The 23,833-nt window shown below is 42.4% G+C and overlaps 1 protein-coding gene across 5 annotated transcripts in view; it reads left to right on the top strand.

Moving 5' to 3' along the window:
• DENND2B (DENN domain containing 2B) overlaps positions 1 to 23,833 on the top strand; it is a 182,294-nt gene that overhangs the window by 102,749 nt on the left and 55,712 nt on the right. For 4 of the 5 annotated variants that reach the window (XM_052810928.1, XM_052810927.1, XM_052810929.1 and 1 more), the window contains 2 exons: positions 6,175 to 7,392; positions 11,362 to 11,498. In XM_052810928.1, the coding sequence (XP_052666888.1) occupies positions 6,175 to 7,392; positions 11,362 to 11,498 (1,355 nt within the window). The remainder of the gene's footprint in view (positions 1 to 6,174; positions 7,393 to 11,361; positions 11,499 to 23,833) is intronic. The other variant, XM_052810931.1, reaches the window with a different exon arrangement.

Below are 23,833 nucleotides of genomic sequence, written 5' to 3'. Positions count from 1 at the left end.
GGGAAGGATGGATTCCAATGTTCACACTCATGGTGGCTGGCATGAAGTAGGAGCTGCACCTTACTCAAGTGAACTTTCTGTGCCGCTGAACCACTCACACTGTTACAGTCTGACCGTACAAGGCTCTGCTTTTGGGTGGACATCATCTTGCCTCTTGCTCAGTTAAAAGAATGTGCATCCTCATTTTTGTTTCTGCATCCTGAATTATGGGTAGAAGTCAGGTCTGAACCCATAATATGATCCATTTTTAGTCTGAATACAAAAATGCAAGTACAGCTTTTTTATGTGGTGAGAAGTTACACTTGCATGGGAGAAAATACCGTTTTGAAAATCTGAGAATCCAGTAAGTTATATCCTGTTCTCCGAGTTGCTTATTTCGCTTGCTTTTCAACTATTTGGAGGCTTATACTGGTTGAAGATCTGGACCTAGATAAGCTCATCTGGGCACACAATAAAATCCCCAGGATTTAGGGGTTTTTCAACATTCAGTTATAAAGATAATTTCACTTTTTCATCCTGAAGTCTGAACACATCCATTTTGTTTCCTCAGTAGCCAAAAAGACTAACAAGATGCCACAAAGGTGTGGTCTTTACCATTCTTTCCAATGAAGTGTTAGCAATGGATATCTGAATTAGTGCTTCAGATGATCATTTTTGTGCAATCTTTTGCTTGAGAGAGGTTCTTTATTTAAAGAAATGAAGACAATCATTAATCATAAAATATTATTAATTTGTAGTGTTGTATGAAATAATTTGGAAGTTGGTAGATGAGCATTTCCTAGCATTCTCTCTTACAAATTTCTGGAGAATTTTGGAGTTACATCCTCAATTACCTGAACTCAGGGCAGCTTTAGTGTCTGTATTAAAAATGAGTTTTGCTGCTCTTGCAAGGAGAAATTTCTGTTTGTTTTTTTTTCAGATCTCTTTAAATATTGGCTAGAGCAACAAGAAGTCTCCAGTCTTGTGTGGCAGGCCAAATCTGCTCAATATACAAACTAACATGCTTATCGTCACAGCCGATTCTGATGATGTTATTGTTATTCTGAAACAGGGTAGGTTGTCCTGATGAAATGGCACAATGCCCTGAGAAAAATCAGGGGTAAGCAGAAAACCTGAATAAAATGCTAAGAAAGCAATATTTTCGTAGCAGAAGTGGACAGAAAGTCCTGAGGAATAAAAACAGCGCTGTGTGACTTCGTGTGAGCTCACCAAACATCAGTGTTACTGTGAAATGATGGGATCTCATCAACAGGAGCCTGGAAAGACCCAGTACCTTTTTGTCAAAACATTTCTTGCTCTTTTTTCAGTAAATGAGCTTCTGAGCATGAGCATGTTGAAATGGGAAATTCCCTGGATCAGAGAGCCAAAAACTGTCTTATTATTCTGTAAGTGTTGGTTTAAGCAGGGCAGACAGGATTTGCAAAACTGAAAGATTGCTGAGCAGCTTCTGCCAACTTGTCTTTCCTCAGCACAGGATGATCTGTGGAGTCACTCCTGACACTTCAGGAGAGCTAAAACAGCTCTGTGGAGTCTGAGCTGCTTAGCTCAGAGGTCAGAGCAGGGCAGTGGGAGTTAGGAGTCCTGTAACTCTTTCAAGGCAAGTCACTTAGCCACCCTCCAGTCACCTTTAGTCCCTGGTCTGAAATGCAATTTAATATTGTTATTAGTGTTTATAAAAAGCATGTGGATCATGGATGCAAACTCCCCAATAAAGGCACATTCTTCTTACTCACCGTACTTTGATTTCCAAAAGATGTATAAAGCCATCTCTTTGGCCACCATTCTGGCTGCCTCCTGTTGTTGAAAGCTATCTCATGAAGTTGTAGGAGATGCCTGCACTCATTTCTCCTCTTTTCTGGAGATGATGTTTGGCAATGGAAGCAGGCAGGAGCTTGTACTGATTTTGTATTGCCCTTCTCCAGAGTGGTCTCCAGGAATAAAATTCTTCCTCTTCTACACACAGCCAAGTGGTAGCACCCATGTTTTGCAGGTAGGAGAAGATTTGTGTCTTGTCCAAAATCAGAGACTTTCTGACTTTTGGGTCAGATACTGGGTGAGGGCTCAGGCATTTATGGCACCAAGAACCAGCCCTTCTCCACCACCATAGATTTTTAGTACAAGTCAGCCTTGCTAGAGGCCTCACAAAGAGGGCAGGAATTCAGTTTTTTCATCTTTTGCTTTGTGATGAGTAGGGTGCAAATTGTCTCAAAGCAATGATGTGGCAAGTGATTCTGTTCTCTTCTTGGTGCAGATGAGATACAGCTCCACTGTCATCCACAGGTGTTCATTGAAACTGGTGAAAGGAGATGCATGGTGATAGTAGCCTTTACTAGAGAAAACAATATGAATACATACATTGGTCCATGGAAATCATATCTTTATTTGAGCGCAGGCCTGGAGAATTCCAGTTTTTGTAAATTAAAAGTTTTTTCTATGTTTGGGTGAGAAAAAGAGAAACTGGAGAGAAGAGACTGAATCAGAAGTTAAAGATCAATTGTATCTCGAGTTAAAAATCCTACAGAGTGTGACTGGTATTATCAGTTTTCTCCTACTGCGGGTAATTCTGCTGATTTCTCAGGGAACAAATCACAGCAGCAAAGCTAAGCATGGTCTGGAGGGCTGGAAACCACTTCTCAGATTCTGTCTGCTCCCCTCACTGTGCAGCAATGAGTCCCACCAGGAAGGTAGTTTCAGGGTCTGTGACCTGTTTACAAGACATTGTGGGCTGCTTGGCAGGTGATTTGCCTTTGAGACTGCAATTCACTGCTGACTTGCCAGTGGTTTGAGAGCTGTGCATCTAAGGCTGCATGTTGGAAGAATACCCTTATCAGATAGGGAATCGGAGCAACTTATTCCAATGTTTTGTGAAATGCTGATATTTGCAAAGAAATGTCATTGCCCAGAAAGAAGGTGCTCTTCAAGTGAACTTGTTAAGAAACCTAAACTTGATTCCATAATCTTTATTTATGCTGTTTATGCATAATATTTTGAAAGTGTATGTAATGATATGCTTTGTAAGGTGCTACATGTATCATTGTGTATGTAGAAAACATCAATAAAAACATTTTGCTTTACAATCTTTGTATGGAAGATTGCAAGTTAATTAATTATTCGTATCTGTCCAATAATACTGGTTTTAAAGTCTGTGGAACTATTGCGCCTTCAAGAAATATTCTTCTAATGGAAGTAGGTTTCTTGGGGAGGGACCATTTTATTATCCACTGATCAGCTTTTGGCCCTTTTTTTTTTTTTTTTTCATTCTGTCATTTGTTGCTGTCCTTTAGAGAACATATGCCTGAAGCCACATGGACAAAGCTTTGTTTCTCTTTCTTGTTGAATTAGTCCTATAGTTTCTCTCTGGATTACTTGAATTGACAGTACAATGCAATGTAAAACAGAATATTTTTCTTAATGGTGGTACACCAAGTACTTAACAGCATACACCTCCAAAGGGCCTGTTGCTTTGCAGCCCCAGTCTTGCACAGTGGAAGTGAGTGGGAGTTTTGTAACTGAATTCAGGGGTTTCAAGATCAAGCCTTGAGTGCAGTTACCTTACCGAGGACCCGGGATTTTAAAGAATGGCTCATATCTCTATGAAGAAATGTTTTGCAACTTCTGCAGGTTATGCAAACCATGCTTTTCCCCTTTTCCTCCTCTCCTGATGAGTCAACAAACCTTTTCCTGGCAGTGGAAGCAACTGAAAAGATGTATCTTAGCATGTAAGGAGACGAGGGACTACGTCTACGGTATTTTCTGTATAGCGAATCAAAGGCAGAGAGATGATTGTCAGCATGTCCTTCACCTCTGCTGTCCCATTACTGACTTTACCCCAGTCATTTTGTATTTTATTCTTGCTGTTGTCAAAACAGATTATCATTTAGCATCTAATAAGTAAGATTTAACATGTAAAGCATTCTGCATGGCCTCCTTGCAGGGTCTGTCCCTATCCCCTAGGTGAATCCTGACAGTGGATTTAGCCAACATGCAACTTCAAAGGCTGCAGTGGAAGCTGTAGTCTTTATATGTAAAATACACTTCCACCGGGTGATACCTGTTTCATTGAGATAAATGTCAGTGCAGCTCTGGAGCAGGCCTGCATGACATACAGGAATTAGGAGAACACGGTCTCAAGTCTAAGCTAAAAAAGTCTTAAGAATGATATAAAATTTTGACCTTGTGGTATTAAACTGAAGAGATTGAGGTGAGACAGACAGAAATAATGAAGAATCAGGGCACCTCACCAAGTCTGAGGAGGCTGATTTAGGTTGCATCTTCAGGCACTGTAAAGCTATGTAGGCCCAGGTAATTCTAGGTAATTCACTACAAACTCTATCCTGCAACAACCAGCCAAACCCACTCACCATCTGTCACCTGCTTTTGATCTGAGATCTCTTAAGACACCTGTCTGGAGCTGTATAGAATAGCAGGAAATGTAACTCCTAGGATGAAAAGAGTGTATTCTGACATGCATCCTTTCTGTCCTGAACTGAGGAAGCTTTAAGCAGTTGTTGCAGTATTTGCCATTATCTTTGGCATGAGGTCTCTCTTTTCCTATGGGCACATTTATTTTTCAAAACAATGAAGAAACAGAAGTCACCAAGCAGTGCAACTTCTGTGCTAAAAAGGCTTCATTATCACAGGACTCTGAAAAAGAGATAAATTCCTTTTTGTGATAATTTGATCATTGTCCTTTTCTGACCGGAACTTTTCTCTTTTGTGATACTTCTGAGTTTTTCTTGCAAAGTATCCACTGTAGGAAACCGGGATGAAATCTAATAATTTGATTTGGGGATGTGTTTGAAGGAGAAGAAAATATCTCCTGTGTCAAAGTAAATTTTTCAGAAATTGCCCCAGTGCTCTGGATTTTTTGATTAATACACAGAACTTGACACCTGTGCCTGTAGGTATTGGCTGGCTGTTGGGGAGAAAACTGTATAGCAGCAGGGTTCTTCTGAATCTTTTCTCCCCTTGCTGTAGCAGAGACATCTGCTCCCATGATTTCTTTTGGTCAAATAGTTCTTTTGTTTGGATTTTGTGTGTACAGGACAGTTTATAAAAAAACAACTTGTTGTCCACAATCTTCACAACACAGAAACTTAACTGCATGTGCAAGGCATTACTTTTGGGTCTTTCCTCTTCTTTCCATACTGTTTGGAACAGAAAGGTTGCTAGGGCAAAACGTTAAAGGAGTCATGATTATTTCTGCTACGGTTTGTATGTATGTATTGTGGCAGTGCAGTAAACCCCCTTTTATGACATGGTTTTTGGCTTAATTTTGTTATTGCTGTCTCATAGGTGATAAGCCACCTGATTAATGTGTTGTTTAATTTCCTTTTGTCTTTTTGTTCTTAGAAGTCTTTGCAACAATGTACAAAACCCCAGTAACAATAGCTGATGTTGCAAACCATGGCAAAAATTTGTTCTGGGTTTTTTTTCCAGGGTAATACTGAGACATTAATGTGTTTTTTCAGTCTGTAATATTCTTTTGATAAGAAATTACTTCTGTTTGATAAGGAGAATTTAATCTGTTGGCCACAACATCAGACCAAAGATAAAACAGGTCTTCCTTTTGCTGTTTTATTTAATTTACTCTATACATTGGGGATTTGAAATGCTCTGGCTAAAATACTGCAGCGTCTGACCACGGCGCTACTTTGCTTCAGATGTTATGAATTAAAAACTGGCATCTTTTTAAACTAGTTTGCAACCAGTGAGTAAACTGTGCTCCTTGTTGGTCAGTCTTTCCCATTTTTGTTGCAGTGGGCATCTTCTCTCTGGCAGTTCCCTTTTCCTGCAGAGGAACTCCTTAATCTGGGAGGCCAGGGAACTATTCTGGTGGAGGTGGTAGGTGCATTGAAGGCAGTGGTTTGCTATGAGAATCTCAGCTGTCTTTAAACTCGGGAAACTTGGAAAAGCTGGGGGTCAAACAGAGGTGAGAAAACTGGCTTTGGACGTGCTGAACGCCCTGCTCATCAGCTCATCACTGACATCAGTTAATTGCTGCCACCGCCCCACCCCCTGACTCTGTGGCTGAATGGTATTTGGTGTCTTAGTGATGCTTTGGGGTAGTTTTGCAGTGTGCAGACATCCTCTGCTTTACCGGCAGCCAGAAGAAATTTGGCAAATAAGTCTAGTTTCCCCAAGGCTTGATTTTTTATTTCTTTCTGCTTCTAGGTGTCAGTCAGTCTCTCCACCGCCTCTTTTGTCCCCGCGAAGAAGCCCAGCCTACCCCCTCAGCGATAGTGAGGACTCTTGCCGCTCTACTCGGCTCACCAAAGTCTCCAACTCCAGGCTGCGCCTCAAGGACTGGAGCAGCCGCACGTCTACGCTGCGAAGCACCTCCACGAGCCCGTCAGACACCGACTCCCCGAGCCACCCTCTCAAAGCCATCAGTGTGGGAGCTTTGGATAAAAGGCTGTCCGTGTTCAAGGCTGACGACCAAAAGGAGAGTCCAAAGGAGTCTCAAGATGGGAACGCAATAGGGAGCCATCCGCTTGCCCGGAGCACTCTGTCCTTGGGCACTGCCACCAATTTGCGGAACCTGTCCCTCAGCCGGGCAAGCGTCCGCTCCCAGGCTCTGGACATCAGGCAGAAGATCACAGAATGGGAGTGTCGCCGGGAGCCGTTCCCCAGGATGAGTGCATGTGTGGACAAGAGGGATGCTGGGGAGAGGTCAGGCAGTGAGAGCTGCCCCAGCGTGCTGACCTCTCCCTGCAGTGACAAGACGTTTGATTTCAAAGGGCTCAGAAGAATGAGCCGAACATTTTCTGAGTGCTCTTACCCAGAAACGGAGGAGGAGGAACTGCTGGACAGGGATTCCTGCCATCGGTTCGAAAAGAGATCAGGCAGGAGCGACCCTCCTTCTGCCACTTTCCTCAAGGGTCACATGAGGAAAGAGTCCTCTGCTGTGCTCAACAGAATACAGAAGATAGAGCAGGCACTGAAAGAGCAGCCTGGCAGAGGCCTCCCTCAGTTACCAAGTAGCTGTTACAGTGTTGACAAAGGGAGGAAAAAGTCTGTGACGCTGAGTACTGTGGAGGGACTGGGTGAAGACCTAAGTGATTGCAAAGGAGGGAGTGTTATTTTGGGGAGTGAACCAGAAACACCTACTGAGGCTGAGAAAAGCAGTAAGACAAAACAGGGGGTTACTGCAAACTCGGCTGGCCCTAAACTGCCCCTCGAAAGCCCAGCTAACACTGCGGTGAATCCTGTCCCCAAGCCCAAACGCACCTTTGAATATGAAGCAGACAAAACCCACAAAAGTAAACCAAGCAATGGCCTACCTCCATCTCCTACACCTGCTGCTCCTCCTCCTCTCCCATCCACTCCTGCACCTCCTGTGACCAGAAGGCAGAAGAAAGAGTCGCGCTTTCATAGAAAATCCCAGAATAGGTAAAATTCAGGGAAATGTCTTGTGCTTGATCTTCAAATAAATAAATGTGCTGTATTTTTTTAGTAACAATATTTTAAATTCTCCCTCTAATGCAATCCTTTTGACCTGAGAAATGCTAGGAATTGTGTGCAAGACAAGTATTTTTCTGCTGGACTGTGCTGATGGGGTGCACTGGTACAATACCTTTACATGGCTACAGTTTTGGAATCCTCTAACCTGCATTCCTCAATCCCTGGAAGAGGCTCTAGGTCACATGTGCTAAAGGTTATCTCATTCATTTTGGCACAAATGCCCTTACTTGAGATTTTTAATGGAGCATGATTTCGTTATCCTCCTGTAGCGGGACCATAGCTGATCTGTCATAGTCCGGTCTGCCTGTTCACTGCAAAACATACCTGCAGAGGCTTTGTGTTTCCAAAGCTTGTTACCACAGCAGTTCTGTCAGTTTTATGCAATGTTGGTGATTTTATTTAATTTGGTGCTTAGAAATGTTTTCCTAAGTTACTACCAATGGCTGTAGAGTATTAATGCTGAGAAAACTATGTTTTAGCACAGAAAGGCCTTTATATCCTTCCTGAGCTAATGATGAGCAGCGTATATGGCTACGTTTCCCCAGCAGTCTGGAGTTTGCCTTGTTTTAGCTACATGATTCCCCTTGACTTTTTGGAAATGGTAAAACTCATTCTGCTCACCACTTAGAAAATTGTAGGCATAGTTGTTGATAAGCATTCAAAGTACGGCATTTTTAACAAGTTCACCTATCTGTGCACATGTACGATACACACACACTTTTGGTATTTAGTGATGAGCTTTTCAAGTAACTGCTAAACAGCATCTCAAATGCACACTATCATTTCAGTATCTGGTGCTTGATGTTGGCTCAATCAATTAAAAGTTTATGTCAGCACAACCTGACCTGAAGTACACTGAGGCAGGAAAAGGAGAAGAGGAGCCTTCAGATTCCGCTGTTTACTTTCAAGAGACACCTGCTTCTGAAATGGATCAAATAGCTCTGCTGATGTGCACTGTTCCTCTGAGAGAGGCGGCGGGGTGGGGGTGTGTGTGTGAAATGTGGAAAGCAGTGATTACCAGTGCTTATCTTTGAGTTCTGGGAATAATCTCAGAGGAAGTAAATCTAGATTTTAACAAGAATTTGTGAAATAAAGCTGACTTCATTTTGTTCAGCACAGCATTTCCAATGTACAGAAGACAATAATTTTTAAATGTTCTGCTATAAATGATAGCCTTTATTGGAAAATTAAGGGGCAAGTGGTAAAATGGTCTGTGGGGTGGGTGGCAGAGAGGAATGAATAACAGGAGATAATTCTTGCACAGAATCACTGGGTGACCTGTGGCTAAGTGATCAAAGTCAGTCTCTGAGCACACACTCACACTGAGTTTGAGACCATACAAGTCCTCTAAGAACTGCAGTATTTTGTTACAATGAGTTTGTGAGATAAAGTTTTGAAACTTCTTTCAAGAAGAGATACAATTCATGCTTGCACCTGCTGTTCTGCGGGTTCAGTCTCCTGTCACAGAGGAGTTAGACAACAGCACAGTTCAGCAATGGAGCCTCAGTCCTGGGTGGAGCTAGTAGGTATGAGCCCGAAAGAAAAGCAATATTTATCAATTGTGATAATCAATTATTTGTGATTAGTAGACTATGAGTTGTAGGATTTAGAGTGTTATCATGTGTACCTGATGATTCTTGCAAATCAGTTTGACATTGTACAGGGTAGGTTTCCATTTGCCTGGAACAGTTTTAACCTGCTGTAATTTAATGATTTCTCTGGACTTACCTCTGATTAATGATGATCTAAGTAAGTTTAAATCAACCTCCTAAAATCACAGGTTTGCTGGCTGACTTCAAGGCTGGGTGGAAATCCTTTATGAAATCTTAACTTTATTGTCTTTGTTACTGTCCTTCCTTTAGTTACAGTAAGGAGAATTCCAGCCTTTGCAAAGCCCTTGAGACCATACCAGTCATCTAAGAATGACAGCGGTTTTTTAATATTAGTAATTGAAATCTCAGTCTCTCAACTCTTCTCTTTTTGAGGACAGACATAATTCATTAACTCTACAGCTTGTAGCTGTGTGTTTCAGATTGAACATACGTGTGGTTTGCACTCACTGGAATGTCATGAGAATGGACTGTGAATATTTATTCTTCTAATATTTTGGTTGAAACCACTGGTTTTCTTTGTGGTGGCTAATTCAACATTATAATAAAATGGAGAAAGTCTCTCGTATTTGCCTGCTAGCATAGAGCCAGTCTGTATTCAGAGGGCCTGGTGCCTATGGTAGCTTCTACACTTTAGATTGATATGAGCTGGATGTTCCCTGGTGGTTGGAGATCCTCTGGCACAGACACAGCACAGTACAGGAGTGTCACAGGATAGGCTCAGGACACATGGACCACAGCTGAGTGCCAGTCCACAAAACCATTCCCATCGTCCTATGCAGTGTCACTGCATTGTAGCGTTTCCTTGAAATCTATGGGAGTTGGGTATTTAACTACTTTAGAAAGTCTCGTTTCATACACAGGTATGTCTTCAGTGCCTAAGCATCTTTTATAACTGCCAGTAGGTATGGAGGAGCAGATGTCTGGATCTGAAATGCACATCTTGTTTCTGCCACTATCCCGATGTGTGTAACAAGGACCCGACTTTTCTTAAGATTACAGAAAGGAGAGAGAGGGGGCTCCTAAGCCTGCCCCAGACCCATTAGTCTGCTCCAGCAGACAAATAGGAAATGCTCTTGTCAAATGCAGTGTCTGTATGATAGTCGCCGTATTGCCTGTAGGCATACTCTTGAGCCAATTAACAGGCTGAAGTATGTCTCATGAGACTCTGCCACTGCCATACGGATATGCTGTCAACATATATTTCACTCCAGCTGGGGAGAAGAGGAAAGGGTGTTGATGGCAGGGTGATTTACTGTTAATCTAGTTTGGGTATCAATGAGTGAAGTACCGGCATCAGCACAGCCTCTGCAAGCCTTACAACACCCCAGGATTTACACTTCTGAGCCCAATTTTCATACCATTTCATCCTCAGCCCTCAATCAATCAAACAAATGCTAGCCTTCATACAGCTGGCAATGCAATCCATGCACCTCCCAGCTTCAGTGTAGATGTTACCTCAGGCAACAAGCGCTGGGCAAACTGGAGAATGGGGAGGACTTGGGCTCCTCTTCACCCAGAGCTGCTCGGCAGCACTGGGACAGGTGTGCGTGAGAGGCGGTGAATTGCCTCTCCTTCGAGTACCTGGGTAGGAGACAAGTTATATAGGTTCATCTGACCCACTTGCCCCTCACCTTTCTGCCAGAAAGCCTGAACCTTCAGGCCCCCAGCCATCAGCCTGAGCTGCTCATCTATCCCAGGGAGCCTTAACTTCCTCCATGCTTTGTCCTTTGCTGCCAGTGCTTGACGCAGGGTGTGCAAGGGAAATGGCTGACTTTCACACGAGTCTGCCTTTGGCATTTGTACACTGACCTTTATGTGGGAACATATCTGGAGGTTCAAGACATGTAAGTGTTTTCAAACTAAGGGCTATGTCTCCCAGAGCAACCGGTGGAGGAATGCTTTCCAGAGAAACGTCATTTTCTTGAGGAGAGATGACCACATATTTCTGGGGCCCCTGGCAAGAGCAGAGCAATTTCTAATCTGAGGACTCTGCTGCTAACTTACTCTGTAACCTTTGAAAAATAGCACATACTTTCTTGGTATTTTCTCCCTGTCTGCATAATGGGGATAACAATACTTCCAGCCTCATAAAAGTATCATGGATTGCTGTACTAAAGACTGCTGTGAGCACAGGACTTGAGGTCCTCTGAATGTTAGTCCTTAAAGCATGATGTGTAATTTTTTTTTTGTCATTTTACATATATTTCTTAGCAAACAATGCTCAGCTAAGCTTTTGAGTCATTTTGCATTCTAGTTACTAATTACTTATTGTTTTAAACTTCAGAAAATCCTTTGAGTTTGAGGATGCGTCAAGTCTGCAATCCCTGTACCCTCCCTCCCCAACTGAAAATGGGACTGAGAGCCAGCATAAATTTGGATCCAAGAGCACTTTAGAAGAAAATGCCTATGAAGACATTGTAGGTAAGAACCTGTTGCAGTACATGGGCTCACAGCGGGATGTTGAGCAGTTGTGGTCAGACCATGTATTGTTCAACACATGCCCTGTGGAAGAACATTCAGTGCTGTCAGTAAAGAGAGATTAAACGGAGGGTAAATGGGTTTGATGCATCAGTGCAAACATAACTATCAGTCTGCATGCAAGAGGTCTTGATTCCTTTGGAGTTCATCGGGTGGTATTGGAAACAGACTGTTTGGTCAGCTTTTTGCCATGCTTTTCAAGAAACGAATCATTCTTTTTATCAAGGCCTTGGCTTGAAGCCTTGAGTGGTGTAAAAATGTAAAGACCTGAACTCAAGATAGTGTTTACAGAACTATCCAATAGCAAGATTAACCTCACAGGCCTTGTGTGGTCAGCCTGGGATTTTCAGGACTCCTGTGTGAACTGCCCCAAAGCAGTTGTTCGTAGCACCATTCCTGGTCTCCCCTCAGTCCCAGTTGCTGGTTAAAGAAAAAATTAATTTCCTTTAGCTATACAGCCATCAGGAATGTGCGACAGAAATGCTGTTTTGATTAAGCTTCACAAGAAAAACATGTTTCTTTTGGTCTTACAAGGAAATGTATGGCCTAGGCATACATTCTTTTAACATCAAAAAAGTTGTTATAATTACCGAAAATTGGGCAGCCCTTCAGAGCACAGATTTTCCACACAAGTGATGAATATCTGCATTGTTTTTAACTCTTTCAGTGTGTATTGTTACAACAGATACAAAGGCTGCTTCATTTTACTTTGGACAATGAATCTTTATGTACTGAAAACTGGAGGGCTACCAAGATAGTCAGGGGCCCTAGAGCATATGTCCTCTGAAGAGACACTGAGAAGCTGGACTTGTTTAGTCTGGTAAAAACAGGACCAGAGGCACTCTAATAATGCTTACAAATGTTTGAAGGGCAAACAAAGATGATAGAACAAAACTATTCTTGGTCATATCCGTTGATACAGCAAGGAGCAGTGGCCACAAATTGTAGCTTGGGGCTTTTTGTCCTTATACACAAATTCTGTCTCTGGCTTGTCAGCCTCAGTGAAAACAGAAATTTACTCTTTCCATTTTCAGCTATACTCTCCCTTTATACCATTCAGAAAAATGCTTTCAGAACACACAAAAATGCTGCTGTTCAGTGTCTGTTAATAAAAGCAAGAGCTTATGTACATACTAGAAAGTTTTTTCTGTGGCGAGCATCCTTATATGATCATCAGCCTTTGCCATGAACAGTCAGACCACCGTTCAATTCACACTTCAAAAAGTATTGTGCATTAATTACAGTTCTTATCTTTGCTCAGGACCTGTCAACATGCTGCCAGATGTTAGGTGGTAATGCTTCTTTTCCTTGCTTTGGTTTGTTAAATATCAAAATAAAATGTGCAGGACTGGTAAGAAGCTTTCTTCAAATGAGAAGAAATCTTGGGTTCAGTAAAACAAAATCATAATGGGCTCTTCCAACTCAGGGGAACTATAAACCAGCTCTCTGCAGATTATAATTTGGGCATTTTGGCAGGGCAGTGGGAAGAGAATGCAAAATTTCAGACCTGTGGACAAACACAAAACTTCATTGTTTTGTACTGCTTTTTAACAACCTCTTTCTAAAACACTTCATTCAATACAGGCAGTGCAGGGGGAATACCAAAGCAGTATAATTCTTATAAACTGTCAAGCATGATTAAAGACAAGCCAAAGTAGTTTGATCTCTGGCTTTAAAGAAACTATTGTAGTTTTGTGTATCACATCTGTATAATTTATACCAGTAGTGCTAGACCCCAATCTCTAAGTGGCACTTTTGTACTCATGCAGACCAGGTGTCTGTAAGACTGAGTTTATTTTATAGATTTACATCTGCTTCAAAGCTATAAAGGACTCTGTCACTGCTGCTTTGGGTTTTCTTTGCAAACATTTTTCCTAAAAGGTGGTAGTGGGTTTTTTGTCTATACTTGGTTGAACGTCCTGCCTCCCTAAAAGTTTGTAGGTAGTTAAAACATTGTCACTGTAGTAATAAACTCAATAAAGTCCCCTCCCACCCTACCCCCTGTAGAATTAAAACTGTTAATGCAAGTAAGTGTTAAAACACAAGACAAAAGGCTGTAAATCTTGAGCAATGCTCTAAGCACTCTACTGTGAGACAGAATCATAAAAAAAATTCAGGTTGGAAGGGAGTCCAGAGTCAGCTGGTCCAACCTCTGCTCAGAGCAGGGCTAGTTTCAAAGTTAGATCAGGTTGCTCAGGGCTACGTCTCGTTGAGTTTTCAAAATATCTTAGGAGGGTGGTTCCACTGCCTCTCTGTGCAGCCTGGTCCACTGCTTAACCTCCCCTGTGAAGAATTTTTTCTTGATATCACTGTGAAGGAATTTTTCTTTCTATCCAGTCAGAATTCTCCTTGTTGCTATTTGTGACCATTGTCTTTCATCCTTTCACCATGCACCTCCAAGAAGCGTCTGGCTCCATCTTTTCCATAACCCCTTCTAGGTAGTGGAAGACAGCAGTTACGTCCCCCCCCCGCCAGACTTCTCTAGGCTAAACAGTCCGAGTTTTCTCAGCCTTTTCTCATTTATGTTGTGTGCTCCAGCCCCCAACCATCTTAGTAGCCTTGCTCTAGACTATCTCCAGTCTGTTGATGTCTCTCTGATACTGTGATTACTCCAGATGCAGCCTTGGAAGGGCCAAATAGAGGGAAATCACCACTCCCCATGGCTTACTGGCCACACTCTTGCTCATGCAGGCCAAGGTGTGGTTGACCTTCCTTGCCACAGGCACACACTGCTGCCTTATGTTCGGTTCGTTGCCTGCTGGGACCCCAAGCCCGTTTTTTTGCAGAGTTCCTCCCTAGCCAGTCAGCCCTGGCATGTACTGTTGCAGGGTTGTTCTGACCCACGTGTGGGGCTGTATTTGTTGTTCCTAAACTTCCCAAAGTTCCTGTCAGCCGTTACTTCAGCTTGCTGTGGTCCCCCAAGACAGCAGCCCAGCTCTCCTCTCTGTCACTGCATCCCCCAGCCTGGTGCTCCTCAGCAGGACATTTCTCCCTCACTGGAAAGCAGAGGAGAGCTGTGGATAAGTTGTGAATTATCTATCAGAGAGTATCTTCTAAAAAGCATATTTAATGTTAGATATCTACAAAATACTGTGTTGGGGTACTGAGTGCTCTCAGTCAGACTAGTACAATGATCAAAATACAGCTTCTAAGCACCTAAATGCTAGGACTAGAGTCATTGGTTTTGAGGCTACTACATGACATCATCTGATGCGCATGCACACTAAACCTTTGTCTTTCTCCTGGTGCCCTTACACTGTTTCCTTCTTTAATGACCAGGACACTGATGAACTGCTATGGCTAGTTCATGTTATTTTGAAAGCTCACTTTAAAAAAAAAAAAAATGCTTTAAGGTACATTAAACCCCAAAATTGTTGTGCTTTGTTGTGCTTTGAAATCCAGTGACATCATGAACCAGACGCTTTGTTTATTTTTGTAATATTTTTGTACACTTTAATAGATGAAATATCTGCATGTTAAGTTTGAGACAGATCTTGGATTGGAACATAACGATCCATTCTGCATCAGTCAAGAAGCAGTTGTATAAAGGGGTGCACATTCCTAATATTAATCAGAGCTGTATTCCATGTGCAAGGGACCATGTGGACTTCATTCGTCTCCTGTACTAGCACTCACAGGAATGTGGCAGTCATAGTAAACTTAACATTGTTTTGCTTCTTGTGGTTTTGAATGAGTCTTTAATCAGACCAAAATTGATGTGGCTTTATGAATCCAGTTGGGGAAACCATGCTCGGCTTTGTGCGAATTCAAGAAACTATCATAGTATTAAGAGATGTCTGAGACGGTTGCTTCTGCTATGTTTGTGGACAACAGTATTTCCTGTCATATGTACCATATGGTTTCAGTTTTCCAGTCTGTTCCCCTAAATGAGATATTTGAATATTGTTGTTTACCCTCTGGTGTCTCTGAGGCATTTTTCACCTGACATCTAGAAGAAAGCACTTGTTATCATCACCAAAAGCTGAATACATAAAGCGAAGGCAAGGTTAAGGGCACAATATTAAGCTTACCTTGAGAAAATCTAGTAAAACCATGTAAATTATAGTTTGTGTTTGTAAGAGAAATTGCATTCACGGTTCAGAAATTAAATATAGTGGAAGAAATCTTTGACAAGGAAAGCCTTCTTACTCTGTTTGTAACTTCTTAGAGTGCTGGACACGGTAGAACAGGTGGAGAGTTCCTCTCAGAGGACACTACGTAAATGTGCAGGAGACACATTGCTCAGTTCGGTTGTGCATGTTGCATCATAGTTTGAGAATGTTTAATTTGATGTCACACAACTCCATCTGCCCTGTCCAAGCAAGAACCATTTGCTTTTATAGCTGCCTGGCCTTCATTTAAAACATTTTTTTCCCCAAGAAGAATGAAAGTGATTAAAATGCTTTTCCTCCCTGATGATCTGTGACTAATGGGGTTTCTTGCTTTTCTGCTGTTTTTGACGTCATAGGTGGACTATTCAGCACATAGCCCAGGTGTATGAGTATCAGATTATTCATCTTCTGATGGGTTTAGTATCTTACTGCTGGTGCAATAAGAAGAGCAGTTTGTATAAGAATGGGTTTATTTATTTCAGCTACATATATTAGTGCAGAGAGGTCTTGCCCCAGTAAGGTTCCCATTCTGTCTGACTGGCTCACATGCAAGACTGGTGCCTGCTCACTAAATTGCAATGGTCCAAAGCACTCTTAGAACTCTGTTAATTAACATGAAAGAAAACACTAATGAATTACCCTCTTTTAGAATCCCCTGCTGGTATTAGGCTGTGCTTTTCTTTGGGACAAGACTGGCTTGACTTTGTGGCCGGAGCTCTTTTGAGTGCTCATCGTGCTGGGTTGCAGCAGACAAACCCATGCTCTGTCCGGCTTGGCCACATCCCAAAATTGGCCTGGCAGTTTGGAGTGACACTAGCCCTTCCTCTGTGTCAGTTGACAGGCATCCTGCTGTGCCTTTTCCCAGTTCATAGTTCTGCTGGAATTGCTCCAGGGCTGAAATAGATCTTTTAGTTTAGTCCTTTCCATCAAATTCCTGTAAGGAGGAACATAAGTGTCTGCTACTGCCCTGGTGAAGTTTTGGTGTTTCACTGGCAGCAGAGTCCCTAGGAGCACAAAGTCTGGGGGCACCAACATATGCCAGTTACGTACAGCCAGGCCTGGTCTATGTCAGAAGTTAGATGGCATGCCAGACGCACAATAGGTATCAGTGCCAAAACTTGTGTTAGAGCTACTTGGTGGCAGGTCCTGGTGCTGTGTAGATCACTAGGCCATGTGTCTCTCCTTTAACCTTGCGGTTGATAGAGTCAGCAGTATGGGGCTCCTTCATTAAATGCAGGTATTTTTTCAACTGACATTTTAGGATATACTGTGGAACGTGGAGCCCATCAAATACCCACTGGCTGAGGAAGTGGTCTTCTCAAGGAGACTCCAGCAGCTGGAATGAGAACCTGGGCAGATGGGTTAGCTGTTAAAGAGGGACAGACAACCTGGGCAAGAGGAAGGATAGTCAAAAGTGTATGGTTCAGGCAAGTGGTACAAATTCCTGTGAAAAAATCTTTTCTCCAGGCAATGCCACAGTTATTATGCAAAGTTAAAAGTTGAAATCTTTTTATTTTAAAGCTGGGATTCAGCAGTTGAGTTCCGGTTCTAAAAGAGCACAGTCCTTTGGATCTGGGGTTTTCCTAGTGTCCATGGTTGTAGAGGCCTGTGGCTGTAGAGGCTGGCTTGAAAGCTTGCTTTGGAACTCAGTTCCGTCTTCTCCTTTCTCCCTATCCCCACATCACAGTTTCCCTGTGGTCCCTTGAGGAGACCAGAGTCAGTCACACGTTCTTGATGGGGATACAGACTTCTTCGCAGCTCAGAAATAAATGTTCAGAGGCAGAGCTTGGGTTCAGGCCCATCTCTGGTTGTATTTAAGTTTGTTGAGAAGTAATTGATGAAGCCAGTCAGAATGCTTTTCTGGAGCCTGTGAAGCTGTCAGTCAGCAGAGTCAGATCATTTCAGATTGGCTTTAAATAAAAGGTGTTAGTTAAATTGTGTGGGAAATCCATGCGGGGTGGGAAAAGCAAGAAAAGGAGGCAAACAGCAGAACTGAGACAGTTGAAGGAGAAGCAGCTGCTGACAGCTACTGTGTCTGCTTGGACAGCTAGAGCTGAAGCAGTCTAGCAAGTAAAGCAATGCTCCAACAAATATTGCTGTGTGCTGTCTAAAACCAGGATGAATTTCTGAATGGGATCTTGCTGGTAGACTCCCATTGGGAGCATCCTACAATCCATGGTCCCAGGGGCAGCTGGCCCTCCTGGGGAGGGTTTCTTATGCACCCTTCTGCTCTCTGGACCTGTTCAGTGTCACGTTTAGGAGTTTTTGAGCCCTTTCAATAGCTGGATACTTCTCTTGACAAATATTTTTTGCACCTTGAGAGGAGTTAGACTGATGATAGCAACTTAATCACTGTGCTTCTGGAGGTATGTAGTTCAACCTTGTTACAGTTGACACCCAAGTGAAGCAGTGTAGTTATACACAATTGTTTAGCTGTTTTCCTCTGTCAATTTGAGTATCTCACTTCATTTTGGGGAGAATCAGCTTCTTGTTCACTTTTGCACTGTAACAGGACAACTAGTTCTGGGTTTGCATGGGCTTTCTTCACAGTCAGAGAGAGTCAAGTAAAAAATAAATCATTATAAAGCCCCAAACCTGTCAGATTGGTACCAGGCCTAGAAAAGTTCCTTTTTTTGGGGGGAGTAAAATCATATCAACATAAGTCTTGTATACAGCTTTCAGGTAATCACTCAGGAAGCAAAATGTCTGTCTTTTGGTGTAGCCATCTCTCCTTGAAATTTTGAGGGCCAGGTCGTGGTTGTACTTGGGTGAATACAGTCTTTTCCAGAGAGATGAGAATAGATGAATCTGGGTCTCTGAGCTATTTCCCAATATGTCAGAACTCATAAGAGAGGAGATGGAGCAATATGTCTCAAATCAGCATTATTAAGAAGTGGAGTGTCAGGGCAGCCTAACCCAGGTGGGTGCCTGAGCAGTTAAAATAGGCAGGTGTGGACCTACAACTAAGATCCTGAGTGTGGAGGGAATGTCGATGGCTTAACCTTCCCTGTGGAGTCCAGAACAGCATGTTACTCCTTTTATCCCTCCTGCTAAGTCAACTCATCTCTCTTAAACCGATTAGTTGTTTTGAATTCTCATGTAAATTGGACACAGTGCATGTCATGTAACAAATGGGATGATTTAGCTGTTTTACTGAATCCACCATTGTGTGTGCCAAAAGCTGCAGAAATGATGACTGAGGTCCTGTTGGAAGATGTTCCAGCTTGACATTGCTTTCAAATGAGAACACTTGCAAAGTTCTTCCAGTAAACGTGGAAAAAGGTTAAAAAGCCAGCAAGCTGATCTTTCCAGTAAAATCCGATCATCACATGCCACATTATTGCCTGTCATGCTTTCGTATCACATTATTGTCTGTCATATTATCATCTCGCATCAAAAGGGTTGTACAAATCTGGGAGAAACTGGAATTGCTGGGCTGCTGTGAAGCTGAAGCAAACTTGGAGAGATTGCACCTTTGCCACCAGTGCTGTGCTAGTTGCTTCTCTGAAAACATTTTGAGTTTTAGCCAGACCCTTACCAGGATGTCTCTGGATAGTTGTCACGCAGACAGAGCTAGGATTGATACAAAATGATGGTGCAGGCAGTAATCAGGGAAATGTATGTTCCTGTCTTCTTCCACGCCCCCAGTCTGCCTCTCACAGTCTAAAAAGCATGTGAGTTTTTGGAAAGTGTAACAGTGGCAATTTTAATAATAGACACTATAGGGTAATGGCAGCCAGAGCACATTAAATCAAACAGTATCCATATGGACCTGTCAAAGAAAGGCCAAATACTCTAGCTGTCTGATCCTATTGATGATCAGCCTGCTGCTTTGTTGCTACATTGGGATATGTGGATTTCAGTTATTTTTAATAACCATGGTTTATTTAGATCCCTATTTTTCTCTGTGGAGTCTGTCTCACAGCTATACCATCCACTACAGCTTCTTTCGACAATCTCTGTCAGCTTTATTGCCTGGTTTTCTAGTCAATGCTGCAGGTTAGTAAAACAGAGACAAAACCAACCACGAGGCTGCTCTCCCAAATCCCAGTTTAAATTCAGAGAGTGTATTGAAGTCAGCAGGGTTAAACCTCTGTGAAGTGCAAGCAGTTTAGGCATGCTGATGCTGTACTGTGCTAACAGTTGCTCATCAGATGTTTTCATGCACATGATTTTGGGTTGAGGGTTAAATGGATGATTTTGGGGGGCAAAATTTCTTATTCATTTATCAGCCATGCTAATTCTTCTCTACCTGGTGCTTCATTATGATTACAACTCTAAGCTCTTGCAGTCCTTGCAGAGATAGCAGAGAGCTGAAAGTATCTGCAGTGTTTCTTCTGCTTATTGCAAGGCAAAGCAAAACTGGACAAGTTCAGTAAGCACAGGCTGTTGCCTACAAACTCCATGGATCAGGGCTCAAAAGGCTGATGGCATTTTAGACTTCTCACTCTGCATGTTGCAGGTGTTCTACTACTTTTCTGAGAACATGGTACTGAGCTGATACACTGGGTGGTAGCATTATAAGCAAGTAATGGTCTGTAACTTAGTACTGTTCAGCAACAGCTTTTCAATGCAGCTATAATGTGTCTTAGCTGTAATGTGATATTGAAATAGTTCCTCTTTCTACAGATTCCTGGGGTAAATTCCTCAGCTGAGAAGCACAGTTGCAGCTTCTCTGATGTTGAAAGAGCTCATCTATGTACTGAAGATCTAAACTCAGATACTTTATGAGAGTGTGGAGATTTTGTGGTTTTCATCCATTTGATCTGAACATGCTCGTAAACATCCCAGTGGCTGAGTTTTCCTCCAGCACTGGCAGTGTGAATATGCGTTTGTGTAATTTTATGAATAAAATGAATGAGTAATGCATATGCAGAATGCACCTGGATTCTCACCATTGAGCAGTTCTTTGGACTGAGACGCTGGGGAGCTGTAAGTCTGCACAGCGCATGAATCCTGTGCTGTTCCCTCCTGCAGTGCTTGCACTCAGAGGTTCATTCCTGTTGCTTCCTCTTCAATGGCAGCAAAAGCAGAATTCCCCAACCACCCTTCTCTGCCTGCTTTTTCCTTGCCCAGTTGTATTTTATCTTAATCTTCTGCAAGGGCTTGTGTGCACCAAATGTGTGTGAGCTGGATGAATTGGGCTATATCTACAGCTGAACAGAGGTCATGGGCAGAGGGCAAAAAAGGTGATTCAAGGATCTGTAGATGCCACCAGAGGGATTATGTGTGGAAAGGAGTTGATGTTGCACCTTGTGTCTGTTACAGAAACACTGCAAAAGTTTGAGGGGATAGGTGCCACAAGCATCAGAGGTTCTTACAGGCTGCTCACTTGGGTATTTCTACTTGTCTGTTATTCAGTCCTGATTCTGCCTATCTGGGTGTCTTTTCCTGCCCATTTATTGCCACTATTTCAGCTCTTTGCCTCTGGAGGTATGTGCTGCTTTTTCCCAAGTCTGTCCTGGGACGGCAGCTGAAGCTTTCATCTTCCAGTTCATTATAATGTAAAATATATTAATTGCCCTATATTTTGTGCACATGCTCTAGTATGCAGGAAATACACACTTTGTCATTTGTGAGGTGCTAACTCTGTCTAACTCAGCCACACAGCTTGGGGTCTGGGCTTTCTATGTAATCAGCAGGGAAGGTGGTAGGCTCCTAGCTTGGGCACTCAGCATCACCCTCTGGAGACAGTATCTCCCCTGCAAACATTGGCTCCTAATTTAGGCACCCAAGTTAACACAAATTGATGAGCCCTTTCCCTTACTGTATACCTGCTGTTCTTCTTGCTTCCTGGCAGTGCAAAAGGCAGGAGTTATAATCAGCATTCAGTGAATCACTTCATTCCTCTGGTAATTATTTCTCCCATCTAGAAAGAAATGATGCATTTCCCTGCTTTCTGCCATTTATAGAGAAGTGTCTGCCTGCATTTTTTTTTCCCCTCAGCCTTACTTTTCACTCCTTTCTCAGCATGAGACAAGCTTGCTGAGTCTGCCTCTGCTTCCCATTTGCCACGTGTGAGAGGCTGAGCAGAGGAACATTGTGTGCCGCCTCAGGACTCGGTGGGGCTGACTCGCATAGCATCACGGAGTGAGGAATTGCAACTGCTGGAGGAAACTCATCAATGCTTAAGCTCAAAGCACTGCATTCCTCAGGACTTTTCTAAAGATCACTGGTTATTTTATCTTTTTTTTTTATCTCCCTTTCCCCTGTGGACCAATCATTAAGTTGCCTCTGGGATCTTCTGGACATAAATGTCGTGTAGATAAGTGTCCCGTGTTAACTCAGCAGTTCGGTACGTAGAATTCAAGAGAATGGGAAACTTGAAAAAAAATGCTTATAAAGGGAACTGATCTGGAAGCAGGGATGGTGATTAGAGACAGTATTTGCCAAAGGCTTGCTATTTTGTGTGACCATATCCATTCTGGGGGTCTGATTCAGCTTGCTTTGAAGCCAGTGATAGTCTGCTGTTGTCTTGTGCGGCAGTTGGATCAGCCTCATTAACACAAGCCTGGCCTCTATACTGCATAATGTTTCTCCTCTTGGCTTCCAATAGAGACATCCATATGGAAGGAACAAGGATGTTTCCTTGCTCTTTCATTGTAAATGTGTTTTTCTTTTGCAGCAAATCCAAATGAATGCAAAAGCACTGCAGCTTGCAGATTGTGAACATTCCTTGCCTGGATCTTGGGACTAGAGAATTGATGGTATTGAGGAGAAATGCAGAGATCAAAGCTGCAAACCTCAGAGCCAGCCCAGCTATATGGAAGCTTTCCTCAGTTTTGTGATGTAGGAACAGTAGCAATCACCACTGCAGCCCTTCCCCAGAGCCTCACTCCAGTGTGGGACCTACATCTGCTGGTGGCCATAAGTTCCCAGGTCTTTCTCCCATGGAAGGGAGTCACAGTGCAGAGCAATAGGGTTAAATGCTGCTCTAAGGCAGTTCAGGGTACCGTCACACAACTTTTTAGCTTGCTGGCCATCTTGGGTTTCTTGTCACTTGTCCTTCCTACTCTTGGCACCCAGTAACCAGTTTGTCTGGGCTGCCTAGTGCTCTTTTTGCATATCTGGTCTTTTGGTCTCATCCACCAGAGAGAGCTTATGTACTAAAAAATGGTGGTCGTCTAAGGTTTGAAAATTACTGAAGAGCTAGACAAATAAATTCTTTTAGTTCACTGGCTGAACCAAATACTGGGTTCAAATGCCAAATCAGCAAAACCAGATGGTTTTGGATTGATCAGACTATTTCATTATCATAGATTTGGTGGGGAAGTTTATTCTTTACCAAAAAAAAAAAAAAAAAAAAAAAAAAAGAGGTATATTTGGTCTCAAGGCATTATTTAAAAATGAAAAAAACCCCAAACCCTGAAATAATTTGATTTTTAGGCAAATGAAAAAAATAAAAGAAACAAGTGTTCTTGAACAGCAAGCCAATCATCTGAAGAAACTCTCACAGCTGTAAGGAAAGGGTTAAAATCCCTGTGGTGTCTCCACTGACCTCCGCATTACACTGAAGAGGAATTTGGCCCAAGCTTTCTTTTGGTAGAGAATCTGTGTCAGAAAAGCAGCCTCTGCTCATGGTTCCTTGCTCCTCCCTCTCCTCTCATCCAAGACTTTTCTGGGCCTGTTTCTATACTTAATATTTTAGGTCAACATTAGTAATGTTGAGTTTAACCGGGTTCAGGCAATTCTGCTTTACATTGTGTCTTGGAAAGAGAATCGCCCTAAAACTTTTAAATGCTTTACATTTTAAAAAAGCTTTCTTTTCAACTGATGGGCTTGTTTCTTCTCAGGAGTTTGGATACTATGCAGACTAATGTAGTAATATTTGTTTTCACAAGGAAGCATATGTTTAAGGACTGCCTAATGTAGCCGGGTATTTTGAAATCTGTTAATCCATTCTAAAATGCTTGCTTGACCTATACTTGACTTGGGCTTACAAGAAATGTTATTATGCTAGTACAGTCCAATTAGCTGTAAGCAACAGCATTTTGCAAAATTGACCATTTATTGTTGTTATGATTATCATATCTAGAGCTCTAGAGTTTACAAGTAACAGAATTAGTGTGCAATACCTATTTATTTTTCTTCCTGCAGAAGGAATCAATCAATTCCATAGTCCGCCCAGAACATTTGTAGCTTTAAATTTTTGTAGGAATATTTGTT

The sequence above is a fragment of the Harpia harpyja genome, chromosome 16 (assembly GCF_026419915.1).
Source record: "Harpia harpyja isolate bHarHar1 chromosome 16, bHarHar1 primary haplotype, whole genome shotgun sequence".
Taxonomy (NCBI): Eukaryota; Metazoa; Chordata; class Aves; order Accipitriformes; family Accipitridae; genus Harpia; species Harpia harpyja.
Note: the sequence above shows the minus strand (reverse complement) of the source record. Positions and strands in the feature narration are given on the sequence as shown.